The sequence below is a fragment of the Cnephaeus nilssonii genome (assembly GCF_951640355.1).
Source record: "Cnephaeus nilssonii genome assembly, chromosome: 15".
Lineage (NCBI taxonomy): Eukaryota > Metazoa > Chordata > Mammalia > Chiroptera > Vespertilionidae > Cnephaeus > Cnephaeus nilssonii.
The window spans coordinates 5,832,971-5,851,204 of NC_137086.1; the positions used below are offsets into that span (position 1 = coordinate 5,832,971).

The window sequence follows — 18,234 nt, forward strand, 5'->3', positions numbered from 1 at the left end:
AGTTTGGGGGGAGCTGCATTTTTTCTGGGATCCTCTCCCTTAGCAACTCCCTTAGAGGTGGGAATCATGGAAGGATTGCCTGCCCATTGTTTGTTGGGACCAACCTGGAAACTGTTCTGCTTTACTTCCTCTCCATTGCTCCGTGATGTGGTCAGGACACCTTCATTGTTTAATGTGCGGTTTTGGGCCTGTGGGCTCCTGGGGTGGGGAGGGCGGGCTGTGAATCTTGTTTGTAATCCCAGTGCCTGGCTGATGCCCTGCAGATCTTAAATGATAAGGACTGCTTGCTCAATGACGGACATTGCCAGAGGCACTTTTTCAGTCTCTTTCTGAAGCTCAGAATCAATCTTTCCTTCTTCCTCCCCAAACCCACACCTTTGGACCTGGCATTGATGGGAAAACATGAAAATCAATGGATGGATGCTTAGATACTAATATAAAGCTGTGGGAATGTGTCCACATGAGGCAAGGCTTACCTTTTTGGGAACTGCAGTTTTTCGGCTTGCTTATTTATTTTTCAGAGAGAGAATGGAAATTTGTGCTTTTATTTGTTTTGATACAAACTTAATTCTCCCTCCATATACATCCCCCACATGCACAGACACGCACACAAGCATGCAGACACGCATGCATACACCCATGCATTAACCAGAGGACTCTGACCCAGCACGTACAGTCATTTCTAATCTGTGAAATATAACAGTGAAAAAATAAAGCAAAATCGAATTCGGCCAGCCTCTGAAACCTATTGATTTTAAATTAGAGCAGGAGTGTTAATTCTATTAGGGCAGTCACACTCAGAACTCGGTCTTGGAAATGAATTAAAATGTATTCATTAGAGATTTGCAAGGATATCCTTGATGAATCAGCTAGGAAAACAACACTCCTCGAAGAAACTGTGTGGGAGCTGAGTGACCGCGGTCCTAATTCTAGTGCCTTGTTTTGTTGGCTTTGGGGTCCCTGGAGATGTCCCAAGTGTCCACTGTCGTCAGGATCTGAGAGTCCTTAAGCCTGAGAGTGGTTGCAAATCCTGAGGCTTGAGCTGATGCCTCTTGGTCCATGAGTCCAGTGGGAGTGATGGTTCCATGGCGGGAAAAGACTGCCTCTTCCCTGAGAGATAAGTGGGGTCTGAGATAGGGGCTAACCACCCTTGTGCCGAGTGTGAGATAGAATGTCTTGTCTTGGGTGTGTTTCCTCCCTGGACTTACAGCTTGATTGCTGGTTTCTTCTGCAGGTGAGAGCGATTTCCTGGCGGCTGCTTTGCACAACCGGAGAGCAGGATTCTTCTCTTCTTTGTGGCCACTAAATGCCTCTGCGCACCACACATTCCAGTGGGGGAAGAAGGGAGGAGCTTCTTGGATGACGATGGACATCCCACTGGCCAGGATGAGGGCAGAGTGTGTGACATCAACACCACAAGGGTAAGAGTTCCTCTCTCGCATGGTATTTTCTCTGGCACCATTATTTGTCAAAGGGAGGGGAGAACGAACCTTCCAGTACATGACACAAATGCAGGTCGCACACCAGGCAGACCATGTAGATTGTGCAATCACTGGGCAGTGGGGCAGGTGACGAAGGAGGAAGGGAGAGCATCCGCCAGGAAGGATTAGGTTGAAGTTGTATCGGGGGATGCATAGGCCAACCCGGGAAGATTCCGTGTTCACATTGCCCCTCTCCCCCCACTTTTGACATTTGTAGTTCAGACTTAACCTTTTGCACTTGGATGTTGAGTATGACTCGACACGGTTAGCATTGGTAGCAGCTCGTATGTCGAATTGTATTGAATGTATCAATAATTTGAAATATAAAAAAAACAAATAAATAAGTTTGTATGAAAAGAAACTCCAGTTTTTTATTCTACTGCCGCGCTTTGTAAAATCTGGGGTATTTAAAAAATTAAATCCCGAGTAGAATAAAGGAATCGAGAAAAAAGCAAGCGAGTGCAAAGGGTTAAGGGAGTGACACGACTGTTTTTGTGACAAGATTCCGTTTGTGTCCATTTGAGTCGGTCTAGCTTAAAATGGGTGCCGGGGAGCTGGGGTGGGTAAGAGTCTGGCTCAGGTCACAGGTTGGGGACCTATAGGAAGTATGTGGCCCAGGGACACATTTTCATTTGAGCCATGTAATGTTGCAAACATGGTGGATCAGTTCTAATGAAACTTGAGCTATCCCACACGGAAAGCAGGATTTCCAGCTTCTCCCGGAACACCAGAGGCACACCTGCACTGGCCCTCTCTTCCCACAGAGAACTCAGGCGGTGGGTAGCCTCTGCCTCTTCAGAGTGTGGACAGCTCACCACAGTCCCCAGCCAACCCACTTCATTTGGTTAACTGACTTGTTTGGCCACTGGAGGCTTTTCATTTCACCATGCCTGGTTTGATCATTCTGTTAATTTGTTGACAAAAGCATTATAGCCTTTGTCAATTATTCCAGATAAAAGGGAATATCTTTCACTAGACAACGGGCAGCAATTAGCACCAGGGGCTGGGGCTGTGGAGATGACAATACATAATCCCTTCCATGGAAGAGCTTAGAGCAGTGATGGGCAACCTTTTGAGCTTGGTGTGTCAAACTTCGCCAAAAAACTGAGCATAACTCGGGTAGTGTGTCACTTTGAGGAAAAAACATTATTTCGCAAATGTTTCATCCTCAGGAGCAGCAAATGTTTCATCCTCGGCATGCGGCCGCCTCAGCGGCCACGTGTCATCAGAAATGACTACGCGTGTCAGTGCTGACACACGTGTCATAGGTTTGCCATCACTGGCTTAGAATCTAATGACCACAGTGAGCAGACTTGGGATGTGTGTAAGGAGAATTGTAAAACACATTATAGTATCTTGCAGCGGGGGGGGGGGGGGGGGGGGGGCGGGGGGGCGCGGGGGGGAGGGGGTACTAAAATAAAAGTGCACTTGAGTGACTGTGGGGGAAGGTGAGTAGAGTTGGGAAGTTGGGGGGTAACTATTACTTTGGCCTAAGTGTATTCAGGTTCTCCAGAACTCCCTCACCTGGACACCAGTGTCACCCACCACTAGGGCCATTTGTATGTGGGTTCCTCCACGTGATGTGACTTATTTGGAAACTTGATGGGGTACCTACTGCAGAGGTAAGGCTCCCCTCTTGTGGAAAAGTCTCAAGTTTTCCTGTTTCTGGTTAAAAATATTTTGTCTGTGATTCTTTGCTATTTACAAATAGGACCGATTTCTGGCTACTTGGCTCGTGAAATCAGCTGTCTGAGCAATCCTCTGCTTGGAGATGAGCTGTGTGCATTACAGGGACCCCTGAAGTTCCCAGAGGGGAGCGGCCTCATTAAAGAGAGCTCATTCACTAGGGAATAAATGCAACTCACTCATTCCCTCTGGGCCAGGCAGAAGGAGCAAGAGAGGGGAGGAGTAGGGACAGGAAGGGGACGGTAGAGGTACTCTTACCTCCATCTCTTATTTTTGGAGTAAGATTTCATATGTATCTTGTGTTTTGTTTTCAGAAGACTTGCATTTATCATTATACCATCAAAGTGTGTCTGTCACCTTTTATAGATCAAGAATCTACCCTCCCAAAGTCATGTAGCTGGCAAATAGCAACTCAAATTCAAGTTTTCCGAGTCCTAGCCTTTTACTCTTTTCTTTAGTTCAGCATGGATTAGGGGACCCAGTGCATTCATTTCGTTCAGTTCAACATATGAAAGTTGGGTTTCGGTTATGAATATTCTGGAATAGGATGACCTGGGGCTCCGGTGAGTACTTGGACCTGTGCCAGTGGTGTCTTGCCAGCTGTGTGCATGCTGTCAAAACATGTCAGAGGTGGAACAGACCTACGAGGTCCCTTTCCTTGCTGTCTACTTGGCCAGTGGGACCCACGTTCTCTCCAGGCTTCCTCACTGGGCTGGGCTGAGCTACTTGGAAGGTTACTGGAGGGATGGCTCCATGTCAAAGCTTCAGGGTGTCCCGAGAACTCTGGTCCCTGGAAACAAAGACTCAAATCCAGAAGGCTCTTTGAAATTTCGTGTGTCTGTGCTCTGGCTCTGGGCATGTGTTTCTAGGTGTCTCATAAACAGCTATTTCTTTTTCAGAATTGCACTATGTTAGCTGTGGTAAAAACACTGCTTGATGAAGGCCTGAACCAAGGACCACTAGCATCTTCATTCCAAGTTCACAGACAGGGTGGACTATGTAACCCCATTGACATTTTGTGTTCTTCTTTGGCCCAAACATTGACTCCTGAAGTTCTCTTCCATTTACATGTAACCCATGCCAGTACACCGTGGTCTCATTATAAGAGAAGGTCATTGCTGGGGAGGGTGCCTGGTGTGATGGGGGTACTCAATCCATGGGTGTAGATGAAAGGAATAATGTAGATTTTGGAAGAGTGGACAGAAATAGAAGTTAATATGACCTACCCTTTTAAAAGACATAAATAATTTTAAAAATTAATAGAATAAAATGCAGCTTGTTTAGAAGGATGTGCCAAAAAAAGATGGCAGTATCAATGCAGAAAAATGCCCCCCTTTTTTTCTTTGATGAAAGGAATAATGTAGATTTTGGAAGAGTGGGAAGAAAAAGGAATCTAGGTTTCCATTTCCTTCTATGAAATTGACTTTATAAAGTGGTTTTACCCAGTTAAAAACTGGCTTGGATTTGTTATACTTGTGTTACTTTTCTGAGCAAAGCAAGTGCATGTCAAAGCCACTGATGCACGTGTGCATACAGATGTGTCAGCCTGGAATATACCCAGTTTTGAGAGTACTCTTCAAGTGAGTTTGAGAGCAAGAAGCGGAGAAAGAGGTAAGAGGTTAATGGCTTTGAAATGGCTATGCAGGTATCACTTGGAGAGAAGTGGACCGATGCAGTTTTTCTTTTAAGTTCCCAGTAAATATCTTGGACCTTTGACATCTTTGTCTTTCTTTCTCATTGTACCAACACCAAGAGGCACAAGGTGACCAAATACAGTCTATAGTGTCCTCGGCACAGGTGATTTGGGTTGGCAGTAGCAGGGGCCTAACCTCTTCTTGAGGAAGAGAATCAAAGTAATTGCTTCTTCGACCTTGTGTCCAAATGCCTTCCGCATCCACAGATGTCGCCGATTGAGACCCTGTGTGCCCTTGGCATGCTAGTGACAAAAATCCCGTACCGAAGAGTATGGCGTTCTTTAATAAGGGTGACCAATAAAATATGTAAATTCAAAGATCACCCAGTCCCTCCTTCCTCCCACTTTATGAAAAAGAAATTAAATACTCATTTTTGAGGCAAAGTGGAGAGTCTGCCCCATAAAAGCTGGATAATGTTGCCTAAACTCTGAGCCTCAGGATTCCCTATTTGCAACATGGGGGTGTAAGATCTTAGGATTGTTGGAGAATTACAAGGAACGATTCATTCATTCAGTGATACCTGCTAGTGTCCAGGCACTGCACAAATTGCTGGGAATTGAAGGGTGAAAAGTAGTGTATAAGCCCCTCGGTACTTGGCCTTGGCCTTGATAGTATCCTTTGAAGCATAGTATTTTTAATTTTGATGAAGTCAGTTATCTATTTTTCTTATATTCATTGTGATTTTGGTATCATATCTAAAAAGGTATTACCTAATCCAAGTTCAGGAAAATTTAAAAGTTTTCTTATGAAAGTTTTTGGTTTTGACACCTGCATTTAGGTCTTTGATCCATTTTAAGTTAATTTTTTTGTATACGGTGTGAGGTAGACATCCATTCTTGTGCACGTGGCTATCCAATTGTCTCAATATCATTTATTGAAAAGATTGGATGTCTTGACATCTGTGTATAAAATCAGTTGACCATAGATATGGACTCATTTCTGGATTCTAATTCTGTTGCCTTGATCTACCTGACTGTCCTATGCCAGTACAACCCTTCTTGACACTATAGTTTTGTACCTTCTAAATTTGTTCTTCTTTTTCAAGATCATTTGGCTATTCTGGGTCCTTTGCATTTCCATCTGAATTTTAGAAATAGCTTGTAAATTTTTTTAAAAAAGGGATTGTGTTGAATCTATAGATTAATTTGGGAGAATCTTAACCATTATAACAATAGTAAATCTTCCAATCTATGAAAATGGAATGTCTTTCCATTTATTTATGTCTTCTTTAATTTATTTCAATAATATTTTGTAGTTTTAATTTGTAAAAATTTGCATCACTTAAAAAAAATTATTCCTGCCCTAACCGGTTTGGCTCAGTGGATAGAGCATCGGCCTTTTTAATGTTGCTTATGGCAACATTTGTATGTTTTTTCCATACAATTTTTTACTATTATGTAATAAATTTTATTTATTTTGTTATTTTTTCTATATTTTGAGTCAGAATTAGAACAGTTTTACATACCTACAGAGAATTGACTTATTTTTATTTAGTCTATGTATAGTTTACTGTATACACACATGTGTATATATCTTTATGTATATACCTTCCTATATAAATCTATATTTACTATTTATACACATATAAATAACAATATATAAGTAATATGTATACAAATAATAATACATAAATAATACATAAACAGCTATAGATGACCTTTGAGCTAGAAAATGTTTTCTGAATGGAAATAAATGATTGGCTGTTAAGTAAATGCTGGCCGGAATATAGGAATCTTGGAAGTAATGATGTTCAGAATCTGCTATTCTTGATGACACTTTGAACATGTGAGCCAGCATGCTGTCCAGAGCATGAGGGTGGGCATAAGCACCTCTGGCTCGAAGCTTCTGCTCTAACCCTTAGTAGCTGCATGATGCCTGTTCAACTCTTTAAAATTCTACAAAATTCCACGGTAGTTGTGAGGAGCAAATGATGACAGGAATGTTTGCCTTTGCGAGGGACTGTGGGCATGTAAGGGAACCTTCCTACAGTGTGGAAAGGTGGGAACTCCTTCTTCCCCGCCCCGTCACCTGCTGCGGGTGCTGTGGGTGCTGTGGGACACACGGCCAAGGAAACCGACACTGCACTCCGGCCACTGTGACTTGGAGAGGCTCAGCTTGCCCTCTGAGCTGAAGCGTTTGATCTGATCCAGAGAGGTGTTCCTTTTTCTGTCTTTGGAAAGCCCCACAGAAAGAAACCTTTGCTTTTAGGGTGTGTGTGGCTCTTATGATTAGAGTTTGTGGAATGAAGGGACCTCGTAATGAGCTTTTACACTGGCCTGGAGTGAATAAAAAGCAAGGAGGACAGGCAAGAAGAGATTTTATGGGTGATAACAGTGTTCTTTAGAGAAGTGACTGCAGGACGATTGGGAAATGGATTGCATTCTCAAGGATTATGAGACCGACTTATGCAGATGGTATCATGAAGGCAGACTCTGGCTTTCTAGCGCTGGGGCTTTTCAGGAGAGCCAAGGAGATGAAAAGCAATCCGCCAGAAGATAACATCCATTAAAGTCTTAGTGCCGGCTTAGCCTACGCTAGCTCCTTGGAGCGTGTCACTCCTATACTTGCCATGAGCTTAAGCCTGCTTTCAGAGAGATGAAGTTCCACAAATATTTGGACCAAGCCATTAGCTCTGATTTAGGTTCTTCAAAGAAGATATCTAACTAAAAATAGAAAGCAGAGGTGGGGAAAATATCATGTCTTTTGAAGAGGTCAGCAAATCTATTCAGTGGTGTGTCAGGCCATGCTGTGGTCTCTGGTTTCATGGGAGCACGTAGATGGTGTCCCGGGAGAAAATGCCCGTGTCTTCCTGATGACCGTAGGCTTCCTGCGGGCGTGGATGACAGAAGGCTGTGTCCTCTGGTGTGTACTTTTCCGAGGGGAAAGCATTTGTCTTCCCAACAGCCTTGGCTTTCTGTAAACATAGGGGGTAAAAAAACTCTTTTCTGGGCTGGCTATCATTGCTCAGTGGTTGAGCATCGACCTATGGACCAGGAGGTCACGATTTGATTCCCAGTCAAGCCATATGCCCAGGTTGTGGGCTCAATCCCCAGTGTGGGGCATACAGGAGGCAGCCAATCAATGATTCTCTCTCATCTTTGATGTTTCTCTATCTCCCTCACCCTTCCTCGCTGAAATCAATAAAAATAATTATTAAAAAAAAAGAAATTCCTTTCTAACAGTTTCCTCCTCTGATGATGTCACCATCCACTCACTTATGCAGAGTAGAAAGCACACCCTCCTTTAGCCTTTCAGCTTCCTTGTCCCTTCTTTCCAGTCAATCACGAAGAACTGTCAGTCCTATAAACGTTATAAACTTCGCTTTAATTTGTCACTTCCTTTTTTACACACCACTGCTGTCTGAGTTTGGGTCCTCTCACCTCCTTCCTGTTCTCTTGCAGTCCTGTCTCCTTGGCCCCAGCCTGTCTCCCGCAATCTTCCACCCTGAGACAGTGGGGTCTTCCTAAGTCACAGTCACGAATACAACCATGTCCACTCACTGATTAAGATTGTTTGGTGGTCTTGCTTACAGATCTGATCTTTAGATGGTTGTACAGCATCATTTCGTTCAATGTCATTTTGTTACTGCTTTGATCAGATGCCATGGGAACTTAACTCTTGCTTCTATCAATTTAGCCTGTGGTAAAATTGGTTTTGTTATATGTTGTTTCACTTAATGTTACAGAACCTATCAACAACATTAAGTGAGGACTTACCTATGCACAAAGTGGCTTTTGCATACACTTTGGTGCCTGGTGTCCAGAATTCCCTTTTCCCCTATTGCTCAGCTCATATGACAATCTCAAATCTCTGTTTTATCTGCATCATCTGTTCTGAGGAAACATCATTATATTGGATGATGCTCAAAATCTATTATTTTCTCTCTGAGGAATGGGTCTGGTCCATTCTGGTTAGTGTCAGGACTAAACACAGGCTGTATGTACTGGGCCATAGACTTGGGTGCCATAGACTGGGAGTGTGTGGGAGACGGTCTGTGAGCGGCCGGAGGAGGTAGGAGAGTGTTTGTGTCAGGCAACTGATAGTGCAATTAACTTAAAAAGGTTTCTTCCCTGGTGGGTACACCTGAAACACCATCCCATGAAGTGTAACGATACCTTAAGATATAGGGTACTTAAGGACAGGGAGATAATTATATCCTCTTGACTGTCCACTCCAAGCATAGGGAACAGGGCTTTCTCTTAAAGGAGTGAGTCATTGGAACAGAAGGGGAAACCTACCTCTTTGGTGAGAGCTGAGCTGAGCCCCTAGTGATGTGTGGGTTGGGGGCAAGGTGCAGAGCAGAGGAGGGGGAGCTGTTTCTGAGGGTGCATGACCGAGCCCCGGGGACCAGGAGCGATGAGCTACAAGCTGGATGGCACTAGCCTATCCCATCGGCACTGAGCATTCCCAAACGCGGCGCCTCCTGGTTGGGACTGAAGATGCTTGTATCGTGTAAGTGATCCAAAATGCATTGCTTTTTTTGGGGGAGGGTGGAAGGTACATTTTTTAAATAGAGAAATAAGAAATAAAAAATGATATGGCCGTCTTTTCTTTTTCCTAGAATATGGCTTTATGAACCTCAGGCTTTGGGCCTTTAATGTGGCCCGTCCTGGAAAGGGCAGGTTATAGACAAGCTTGGCCAGGCTTGAGGGGCAGCGCTAATGCCTTCTCGTGCTCCTTCCAGGTGCAGCGTGACCTGCCTCGTCTCCCTGCCCAGCCAGCTCTCTGCCTCCTGCATCCACCATGGTTTTTGGTGAGTTCTTCCATCGCCCTGGACCAGACGAGGAACTTGTCAACTTGAACGTGGGGGGCTTTAAGCAGTCCGTGGACCAGAGCACCCTCCTGCGCTTTCCCCACACCAGACTTGGAAAGCTGCTCACCTGCCACTCGGAAGAGGCCATTCTGGAGCTGTGTGATGACTACAGCGTGGCCGACAAAGAGTACTATTTCGATCGGAACCCCTCCTTGTTCCAATATGTGTTGAATTTTTACTACACGGGGAAGCTGCACGTCATGGAGGAGCTGTGCGTGTTCTCCTTCTGCCAGGAGATCGAGTACTGGGGCATCAATGAGCTCTTCATCGACTCCTGCTGCAGCAATCGCTACCAGGAGCGCAAGGAGGAGACCCACGAGAAGGACTGGGACCAGAAAAGCAACGATGTGAGTACCGACTCCTCCTTTGAAGAGTCGTCTCTGTTCGAGAAGGAGCTGGAGAAGTTTGACAAGCTGCGATTTGGCCAGCTCCGGAAGAAGATCTGGATTCGCATGGAAAACCCAGCCTCCTGCCTGTCTGCCAAGCTCATCGCCATCTCTTCCCTGAGCGTGGTGCTGGCCTCCATCGTGGCCATGTGTATCCACAGCATGTCCGAGTTCCAGAACGAGGACGGGGAGGTGGATGACCCCGTGCTGGAAGGGGTGGAGATCGCGTGCATCGCTTGGTTCACCAGCGAGCTTGCCATCCGGCTGATGGCTGCTCCCTGTCAGAAGAAATTCTGGAAACACCCTCTGAACATCATCGACTTTGTGTCCATTATTCCCTTCTATGCCACGTTGGCTGTAGACACCAAGGAGGAAGAGAGCGAGGACATCGAGAACATGGGCAAGGTGGTCCAGATCCTCAGGCTGATGAGGATTTTCCGAATTCTCAAGCTTGCCCGGCACTCAGTAGGACTTCGGTCTCTAGGTGCCACGCTGAGGCACAGCTACCATGAAGTCGGACTGCTGCTACTCTTCCTCTCAGTGGGCATTTCCATCTTTTCTGTGCTCATCTACTCTGTGGAGAAAGACGACGACACGTCCAGCCTCACCAGCATCCCCATCTGCTGGTGGTGGGCCACCATCAGCATGACGACTGTGGGCTATGGAGACACCCACCCAGTCACCGTGCCCGGGAAGCTTATCGCCAGCACGTGCATCATCTGTGGCATCTTGGTGGTGGCCCTGCCCATCACCATCATCTTCAACAAATTCTCCAAGTACTACCAGAAGCAAAAGGACATTGACGTGGACCCGTGCAGTGAGGACCCGCAGGAGAAGGGTCATGAGCTCCCTCACTTTAACATTAGGGACATTTATGCGCAGCGGATGCACGCCTTCATCAGCAGTCTCTCTCCTGTGGGAATTGTGGTGGGCGATCTTGACTCCACAGACGCCTCAAGCATTGAAGATGAGGAGGATGTTTATAACATGGCACCCTTGGAGAATTGCACAGCCAAATGAGCCGGGGCCTTTGTGCCTGTCTCTTGTGTCCCTTCGCGACGATAGGTTAACAGCTTTATCAACCTCAATGGGTTCGTTAAAATCATTTACTTCTCAGGGCGTACCTTTCAGCCATAGTTGGACATTCATTGCTCCGAAATGATAGAATCGTCTTTATTTTTCTCAGTGAAGTGAATTAAATGCCTTGTTCTGAAATTTATTTTTACAAGAGGGAGTTGTGATATGCTTTTGGAAAAAAAAAAAGAAAGATAAGTGGGATTGGGTGGGATTTGTTGCTACGGCTTATGTATCATGCTGTGTTTGTCATTTACTCACATTGAGCTATCAATTACTGACAAGTAGAATCAAAGGCCCAGCTGACTGAAGGCAACATGCATGTAAGATCCACAACATGAGACAATGCATGTAAATCCATGTTCACATTCTAGACATGGAAATTAGGAGCCTAATAAACTGCCTAATTCAGTACGGAGAATGTCTCGGTTGTATGTTTATATGTCAAATGAGTACATTTCAATATGCTCAAAAGTGGCTAGGGAGGAAATGCTCTCTTTGGAGCCCCGAGAGTCCTTTCTGTTTGTTTTGAGTTTTGGATATACATCAACAATGGGCTAGTTTTTTAAAAAATATATTTTTATTGATTTCAGAGAGAGAAGGAGAGGGAGAGAGAGAGAGATAGAAACATCAATGATGAGAGAGAATCATTGATCGGCTGCCTCCTGTATACCCCACACCGGGGATGGATCCCACAACCCGGGCCTGTGCCCTGATTGGGAATCAAACTTTGACCTCCTGGTTCATAGGTCGACCCTCCACCACTGAGTCACGCCGGTTAGGTGGGCTAGTTATTTTTTGGTTCAATAGGCTCTGCTTGGTGGTGGTCGGCAGGTAGAAGACAGTGTCTGTGATAAAACACACTGTCCAGTGTAAACTGACTAAACATGACCATGTTTAAGACATAGTCAAATTAGCATCTATGAATGAAACATGGGCCCCTACAGATTTGTTTCCAATATATTCTACTGCTAAGATAAAATCTTGTCACCTGAACATTATGCAGAGCAGAGTAAACCTCCACACTCACAGGCAGAGATGCATTCAGTTACTGGAAGGAAGAAATGTACAAACACACACATGTGATTCACTACGCCCAGAGGAGTGAAACTTAAATCACTGGAAAAAGCTATGCCAGGATCTGCAGAATGAGCCAACGTTTAAAAATAGCTTTAGAGCCAGTAATGTCTGCATCTTATGTAAAACTCCTCATAACAAAAGAAGACATACAGACTCATTTCCAGGGCAGTGACAGCAATTCCATCCGTGCGGAGAGAATGCAGCCGAAGCCTCGATTTCGGAGCTGGACGGTGACCCTAACTCATGCTGTCAGGCTGGGTTCTTTGCCCGAGATCTTTGGAACGGAAGAGCCACGTGGATTTCTTATCCACCTTTTTATGTTTGCAGATGCGTTTCATTGAAAGGACATAGTCTGTAGGTTATCTGATGAAGGTATCTGACTCATCACTCCTCTTAATGTTTCTGCGACTTCTGAGGTGGATATAACTGAACAGGGTTTATTGTCACTTTTGAATCTGGAGGCTTAGTGCATGAGTGTCATCCTTTTGCCCATTAAAAGAAACATTTCTTTCCCCACGAATGCCTTCGATGTTGGCAGAAATATAGTTTTGAAGCATAGCAATGGAATTGGGATCTGTTTTTATTAAAGACTCCAGTTAGTAGTGAAGTAACTAAGACTGCTTATGTAGTAATAATAACAGTAATGGGAATAATAAATAATAAAGTAGTGCCCTAGCTGGTTTGGCTCAGTGGATAGAACAATGGCCTGCGACTGAAGGGTCCCCAGTTTGATTCTGGTCAAGGGCACATGCCCAGGATGTGGGCTTGATCCCCAGTAGGGGATGTGCAGGAGGCAGCCAATCAATGATTGTTTCTCATCATTGATATATATATTTTAAAATATATTTTATTGATTTTTTACAGAGAGGAAGAGAGAGGGATAGAAAGTTAGAAACATCGATGATAGAGAGACATCGATCAGCTGCCTCCTGCACAACCCCCACTGGGGATGTGCCCGCAACCAAGGTACATGCCCCTGACCAGAATCGAACCTGGGACCCTTCAGTCTGCAGGCCGACGCTCTATCCACTGAGCCAAACCGGTTTCGGCTCATCATTGATATTTCTATCTCTCTCTGCCTCTCCCATCTTCTCTGAAATCAATAAAAAATATAAAAAATAATAAAGTAATAATAACAGCAACAGCAATAATAGTATCTGCCTCTGGATCTGTGAGATACTATGTAAGCGCTTTACCTATATAATCTCATTTATTCCTTACACTGTTTCCAGGACCAAGGGGTTATTACTGTCTCCATTTTAAGATCAGGAAACCAAGGTTCACAGGAAGAGGGGCTTGCTTATGGTCACACAGTGACGGATGGAATTGGGCTGAGACTGGAGCGATTCCAGAGCCCAGGCCTTGACCACAGCATGGCGCTGCCTCGGGCTCTGCTGTGCTCGGGGTGGGTTTACGGGCATTTCAGGACAGAGATCATCTGAAGACAGAGTGCAACAAACTGTCAGACTTTGTCTTTTCCAGTATGCAAGTCAAAGGGGAAAATGCTGGCTTAGGTACCTTTGCTCTCCTGACCCACAACACAGACTGGTTTGTTTAAGCAGGGTTTTCTAGGATGTTCTTGACAACCGGAGCTGGCTCTGGCCCTTCCTTGGCCCAGCAGCAGACAGTGGGAGAGCTAGAGCTGTAGTTCTATAAGAATCTAGGAATCTGGTGGGTTCTGAAGGTGAGCTTCCAAGCCTAGACCCTTCTACTGTGGGCGGTTGTGGTTGGAGCCTATAGTTGTGGTATCAAGTATTGATTCGTGGAGGTGGCTTGCCAGAGCACTCAGCAGTGTGTGGAGTAGTGCCTTCCCTCTGGGTTTGGCCACCTGGAAATCCCTCCCTAGAACTTTCTCACCTCAGTCCCCACCGCGATCTCCTGTCAGAGTCTCAGCAGTGTCATCAGGGCTCTAGGGACAAAAAGCTGCAGTGTCTTCTTGTGTTATGCCTCTCTTACTTTCCTGCAATCCATGCAGCTCACCTATTTTCTTTCTTTATAAAAAATATTTATTGTTAAGATTATTACAGATGTCTCTCTTTCCCCCTCCCCATTGCCCCTCTCTACCCAGTTCCTGCCCTGCCCCAGGCCTTTGCCACCCTATTGTCTGTGTCCATAGGTAATGCATATATGCATATAAGATCTTTGGTTAATCTCTTCCTGCACCCCCCCCCCCACCTTCCTCCCTCTGAGAATTCTCAGTCTGTTCCATTTCTATGCCTCTGATTCTATTTTATTCACCAGTTTATTCTGTTCATTATATTTCTTATTTGTTTATTTTTATATTCAATTGTTGATAGGTATGTATTTGTTGCCATTTTGTTGTTCATATTTTTTATCTTTTTCTTTTTCTTTTTCTCCCTCTTCTTAAAGAATACCCTTCAACATTTCATATAATACTGGTTTGGTTGTGATGAACTCCTTTAGCTTTTTCTTGTCTGTGAAACTCTTTATCTGACCTTCAATTCTAAATGATAGCTTTGCTGGGAGGAATAATCTTGGTGTAGGTCCTTGCCATTCATCACTTTGAATATTTCTTGCCACTTCCTTCTGGCCTGCATAGTTTCTGTTGAGAAATCAGCTGACAGTTGTATGGGCATTCCCTTGTAGATAACTAACTGCTTTTCTCTTACTGCTTTTAAGATTCTCTCTTTATCTTTAGCCCATGTCTGCAGCAGGCGAACTGGATTTATTCCACTGGAGGAGGGAGCACGTGCTGTGGCATTTTAATGATGATGTGTCTTGGTGTGGTCCTCTTTGGGTTCCTTTTGTTTGGGACTCTCTGTGCTTCCTGGACTTGTAAGTCTATTTCTTTCAACAGGTAGGGGAAGTTTTCTGTCATTATTTCTTCAAATAGGTTTTCAATATCTTGCTCTCTCTCTTATTCTGGCACTCCCATAATGCAAATGTTGGTATGCTCGAAGTTATCCCAGAGGCTCCTTACACTATCTTCATATTTTTGGATTCTCTTTTCTTTTGCTTCCTCATATTTCAAATCATTGATTTGATTCTCAGAATTCTCTACTCTACTGTTGAATCCCCGTATATTATTCTTTATTTCAGTCAGTGTATGCTTAATTTCTGACTAGTCCTTTTCCATTTTTTTTTTTGGAAGTTTCTAAGAAGATTCTTGAGTAACCTTATAACCATGGTTTTGAACTCTATATCCAGTAGTTTGTTTTCTTCTATTTCTTTCATTTGTGACATGTTTCTTTGTCTCTGCATTTTGGCTGAGTTTGTTTCTATGTATTGGGTAGAGCTGCTATGTCTCCTTGAGTTGGTAGAGTGGCCTTGTGTAGTTGGTGTTCTATATGGCCCAGTGCCTCAGCCTCCCCAGTCACCTGAGCTGGGCACTCTAGGTGCACCCCTTTGTGGGCTGTGAGCACAGTCCTATTGTAATTGAGACTTGATTGCTGTTCACATCACTGGGAGGAATTGACCTCCAGGCCAATTGGCTGTGAGGATGAGCTGTGACTACAGTGGGAGAACTGCTGTGCAGGAGACACCTCTATGGAGCAGGACTTGTTTCAGTGGGGCTTTGGTGCTCACTGAGTCTGTCCCTTGAGTGTGTCACTTATGGATGTGTAGAGTTGTAATCTGGTATGGTGTGACATTGATCACTGGGTACACTGGCTCTTGGGTCTCCAGGGAGGTGCAAAGTCAGCCACTGCCTGGGACTACCCAGCAGGAACTACAGAGAGACCTGCAAATTCCTCCTCTTTGTATCAGGTTTGGAAGTGCCCAAATGAGGCCCAGCTATGAAGCAAGGCAGGCTGGTGCTTATGCCAGGTCTTGAGCCTTTTATGGATAGGTTTGGGGCTCCCTGACCCAGCTACAGCCTGAACAAGGATAGGACATTCAAATACAAAAGTTGCTGCACACAGCTTGAGTGGGGTTGTAAGTTGGATGAGGTGGGGGTCTTAGGGAATCAATGGGACAGAGCAAACAGAAATGATTGCCAGTCAGCCCTGTGACTGACCGACTGGGGAGATCCCAGCATAGGAACAATGATTCCTGTAAGCATTTCCATCTGGGAGAACGCCACCCCCGAGTTCATGCCCTGCTGCCAGATAATCCAGTTCCTCCTTGTATGTGTCTCTGTTTCCCAGAGCCTCACTCTGGTGCTGGTGCTCAGAGGAAGCGGGACCTTGTAAGTTCAGTTCATGGTGCCAGCCTTTTAAGAGGAACAGCTGGGTCTCCAGTAGCCTCCATGTCCCTAAGTCCCAATTCACACTGGTTTTTACAGCCTGTAGTTCTTACTTTTCCCAGCTCTGGGACCCTGGGCTGGGGGGTCTGGTGTGAGGCTGGGACCACTTGCTCCTCCAGCGGTCTTTGCAGAGATGATCTTCTTGTTTAAAAAAATGGCACACGTGGGTGCCAGCCCAGCCCACTCTGCTGCGCCTCTGCACCTTCTACCAGTCTCTGTGTGCTTTCTTCTTTACTTCTCTAGTGGTAGGACTTCCATTCAGCCAGCTTTCCAGCAGTTCTGGATGATGGTTATTCTGTATTTTAGTTGTAATTTTGATGTGGTTGTGGGAGGTGGTGAGTATAGGCATTTACCTACACCGCCATCTCAGGATCCTCTGGTCAATTTTCATTCTCCCTAGATGAGATGGTGGGTTCCTTCCTATAAGTGTTAGTTTCCTAGGGCTGCTGTGACAAGTTATCTGAAACATGATGGCTTAAAATAACAGAAATTTATCCCCTCAAAGTTCAGGAGGACAGAAGTTTGAACGAAGTCTCAGGGGCTAAAAATAAGATGTTGCAGGGCTAGATCCTTTAAGAGGCTAGTGGGGTGGGAGAGGGGAAAACCCATTGGGTGCCTCTTCCAGCTCTGATGACTGTCTGCATTCCTTAGCTTGTGGATGCATCATTCCAATGTGCCTTCTCCTCTTCTGTGTCACACTTCTCTCTTCCTCACTCTTATAAGGACACTTGTGGTTACATTTAGGAGCCACTTGGATAACCCAGGGTGATCTCCCCATATCAAGACCCCCAATTTAATCACATCTGCAAAGTCCCTTTTGTCATAGAAGGTAACACTCACAGGTTCTAGAAATTGGGGCTTACTACACCAAAGTTGATATTCAGCCTACTACACCAAAGTTACACAGCTACTAAGAAATCTTCATTTTATTTTATTTTTTTAAATTTCTTTATTGATTAAGGTATTACATATCTGTCCTCATCCCTCCATTAATTCCCCCCCCCCCCCCCACACACACACTCATGTCCTCACGCCCCTGGTGTTCATGTCCATTGGTTAGGCTTATATTCATGCATACAAGTCCTTTGGTTGATCTCTCCTCCTTTCCCCCACCCTCCCCTATCTTCCCTCTGAGGTCTGGCAGTCTGATCGATGCTTCTCTGCCTTTGGATCTGTCCCTGTTCATCAGTTTATGTTGTTCATTATATTCCACAAATGAGTGAGATCGAAATCTTCATTTTAACAGTGTGTTAATATAAATGCATCTTATTGGTTGGGATAAAGTCTGCATTTAAACTCTCTAAGCCTCAGTCTTCTTATCTGTATATGGGTTGATATTGACCTTCATATAGGGATAGTGTAATGATTACATTGGCAAATCTATATTACATATCTGGTGCAGAGCCTGGACTATAGTGTGCACTCCACGGATGGTCTTCCATGTGTTATAATGCAAGATTTCCTTTTGGCTTATCTCAGTGGTAACCATGCAGGACCAGGTATTTTTCTGTCTGATTGTCCTATATGCATAAAATCAAACACAATTGACTGTCAAGACATTTACAGGTGTCAGCAGAAAGGTAATTGATGAAATATCATCATGTGATAAGATATACAAATCTAGAATAGAAGAATTACATTTAATGTTGGAACAACTTTTAAGTGTATTATAAATGTTTTGCGAAAACAGAAAACATCACTGAGATGCAATGGATTTGAAGATGGGAACAAGTAGTGGACCTAGGGCCAGAATACCTTTTGTTCGCATTCCAGACCTGTTGTTTCTCTCTGAATGCACTTGGGGAAGCCACTTCAC

The 18,234-nt window shown here is 44.6% G+C and overlaps 1 protein-coding gene across 2 annotated transcripts in view; it reads left to right on the top strand.

The window, feature by feature from the left end:
* The window catches only part of KCNS3 (potassium voltage-gated channel modifier subfamily S member 3), a 31,168-nt gene extending 19,648 nt beyond the window's left edge, over positions 1-11,520 (top strand). For both annotated transcript variants that reach the window (XM_079791581.1, XM_079791580.1), the window contains exons 2-3: positions 1,235-1,421; positions 9,546-11,520. In XM_079791581.1, the coding sequence (XP_079647707.1) occupies positions 9,605-11,080 (1,476 nt within the window). In that variant the 5' untranslated portion in view covers positions 1,235-1,421; positions 9,546-9,604 and the 3' untranslated portion in view covers positions 11,081-11,520. The remainder of the gene's footprint in view (positions 1-1,234; positions 1,422-9,545) is intronic.
* The last annotated feature ends 6,714 nt before the right edge of the window (positions 11,521-18,234 follow it).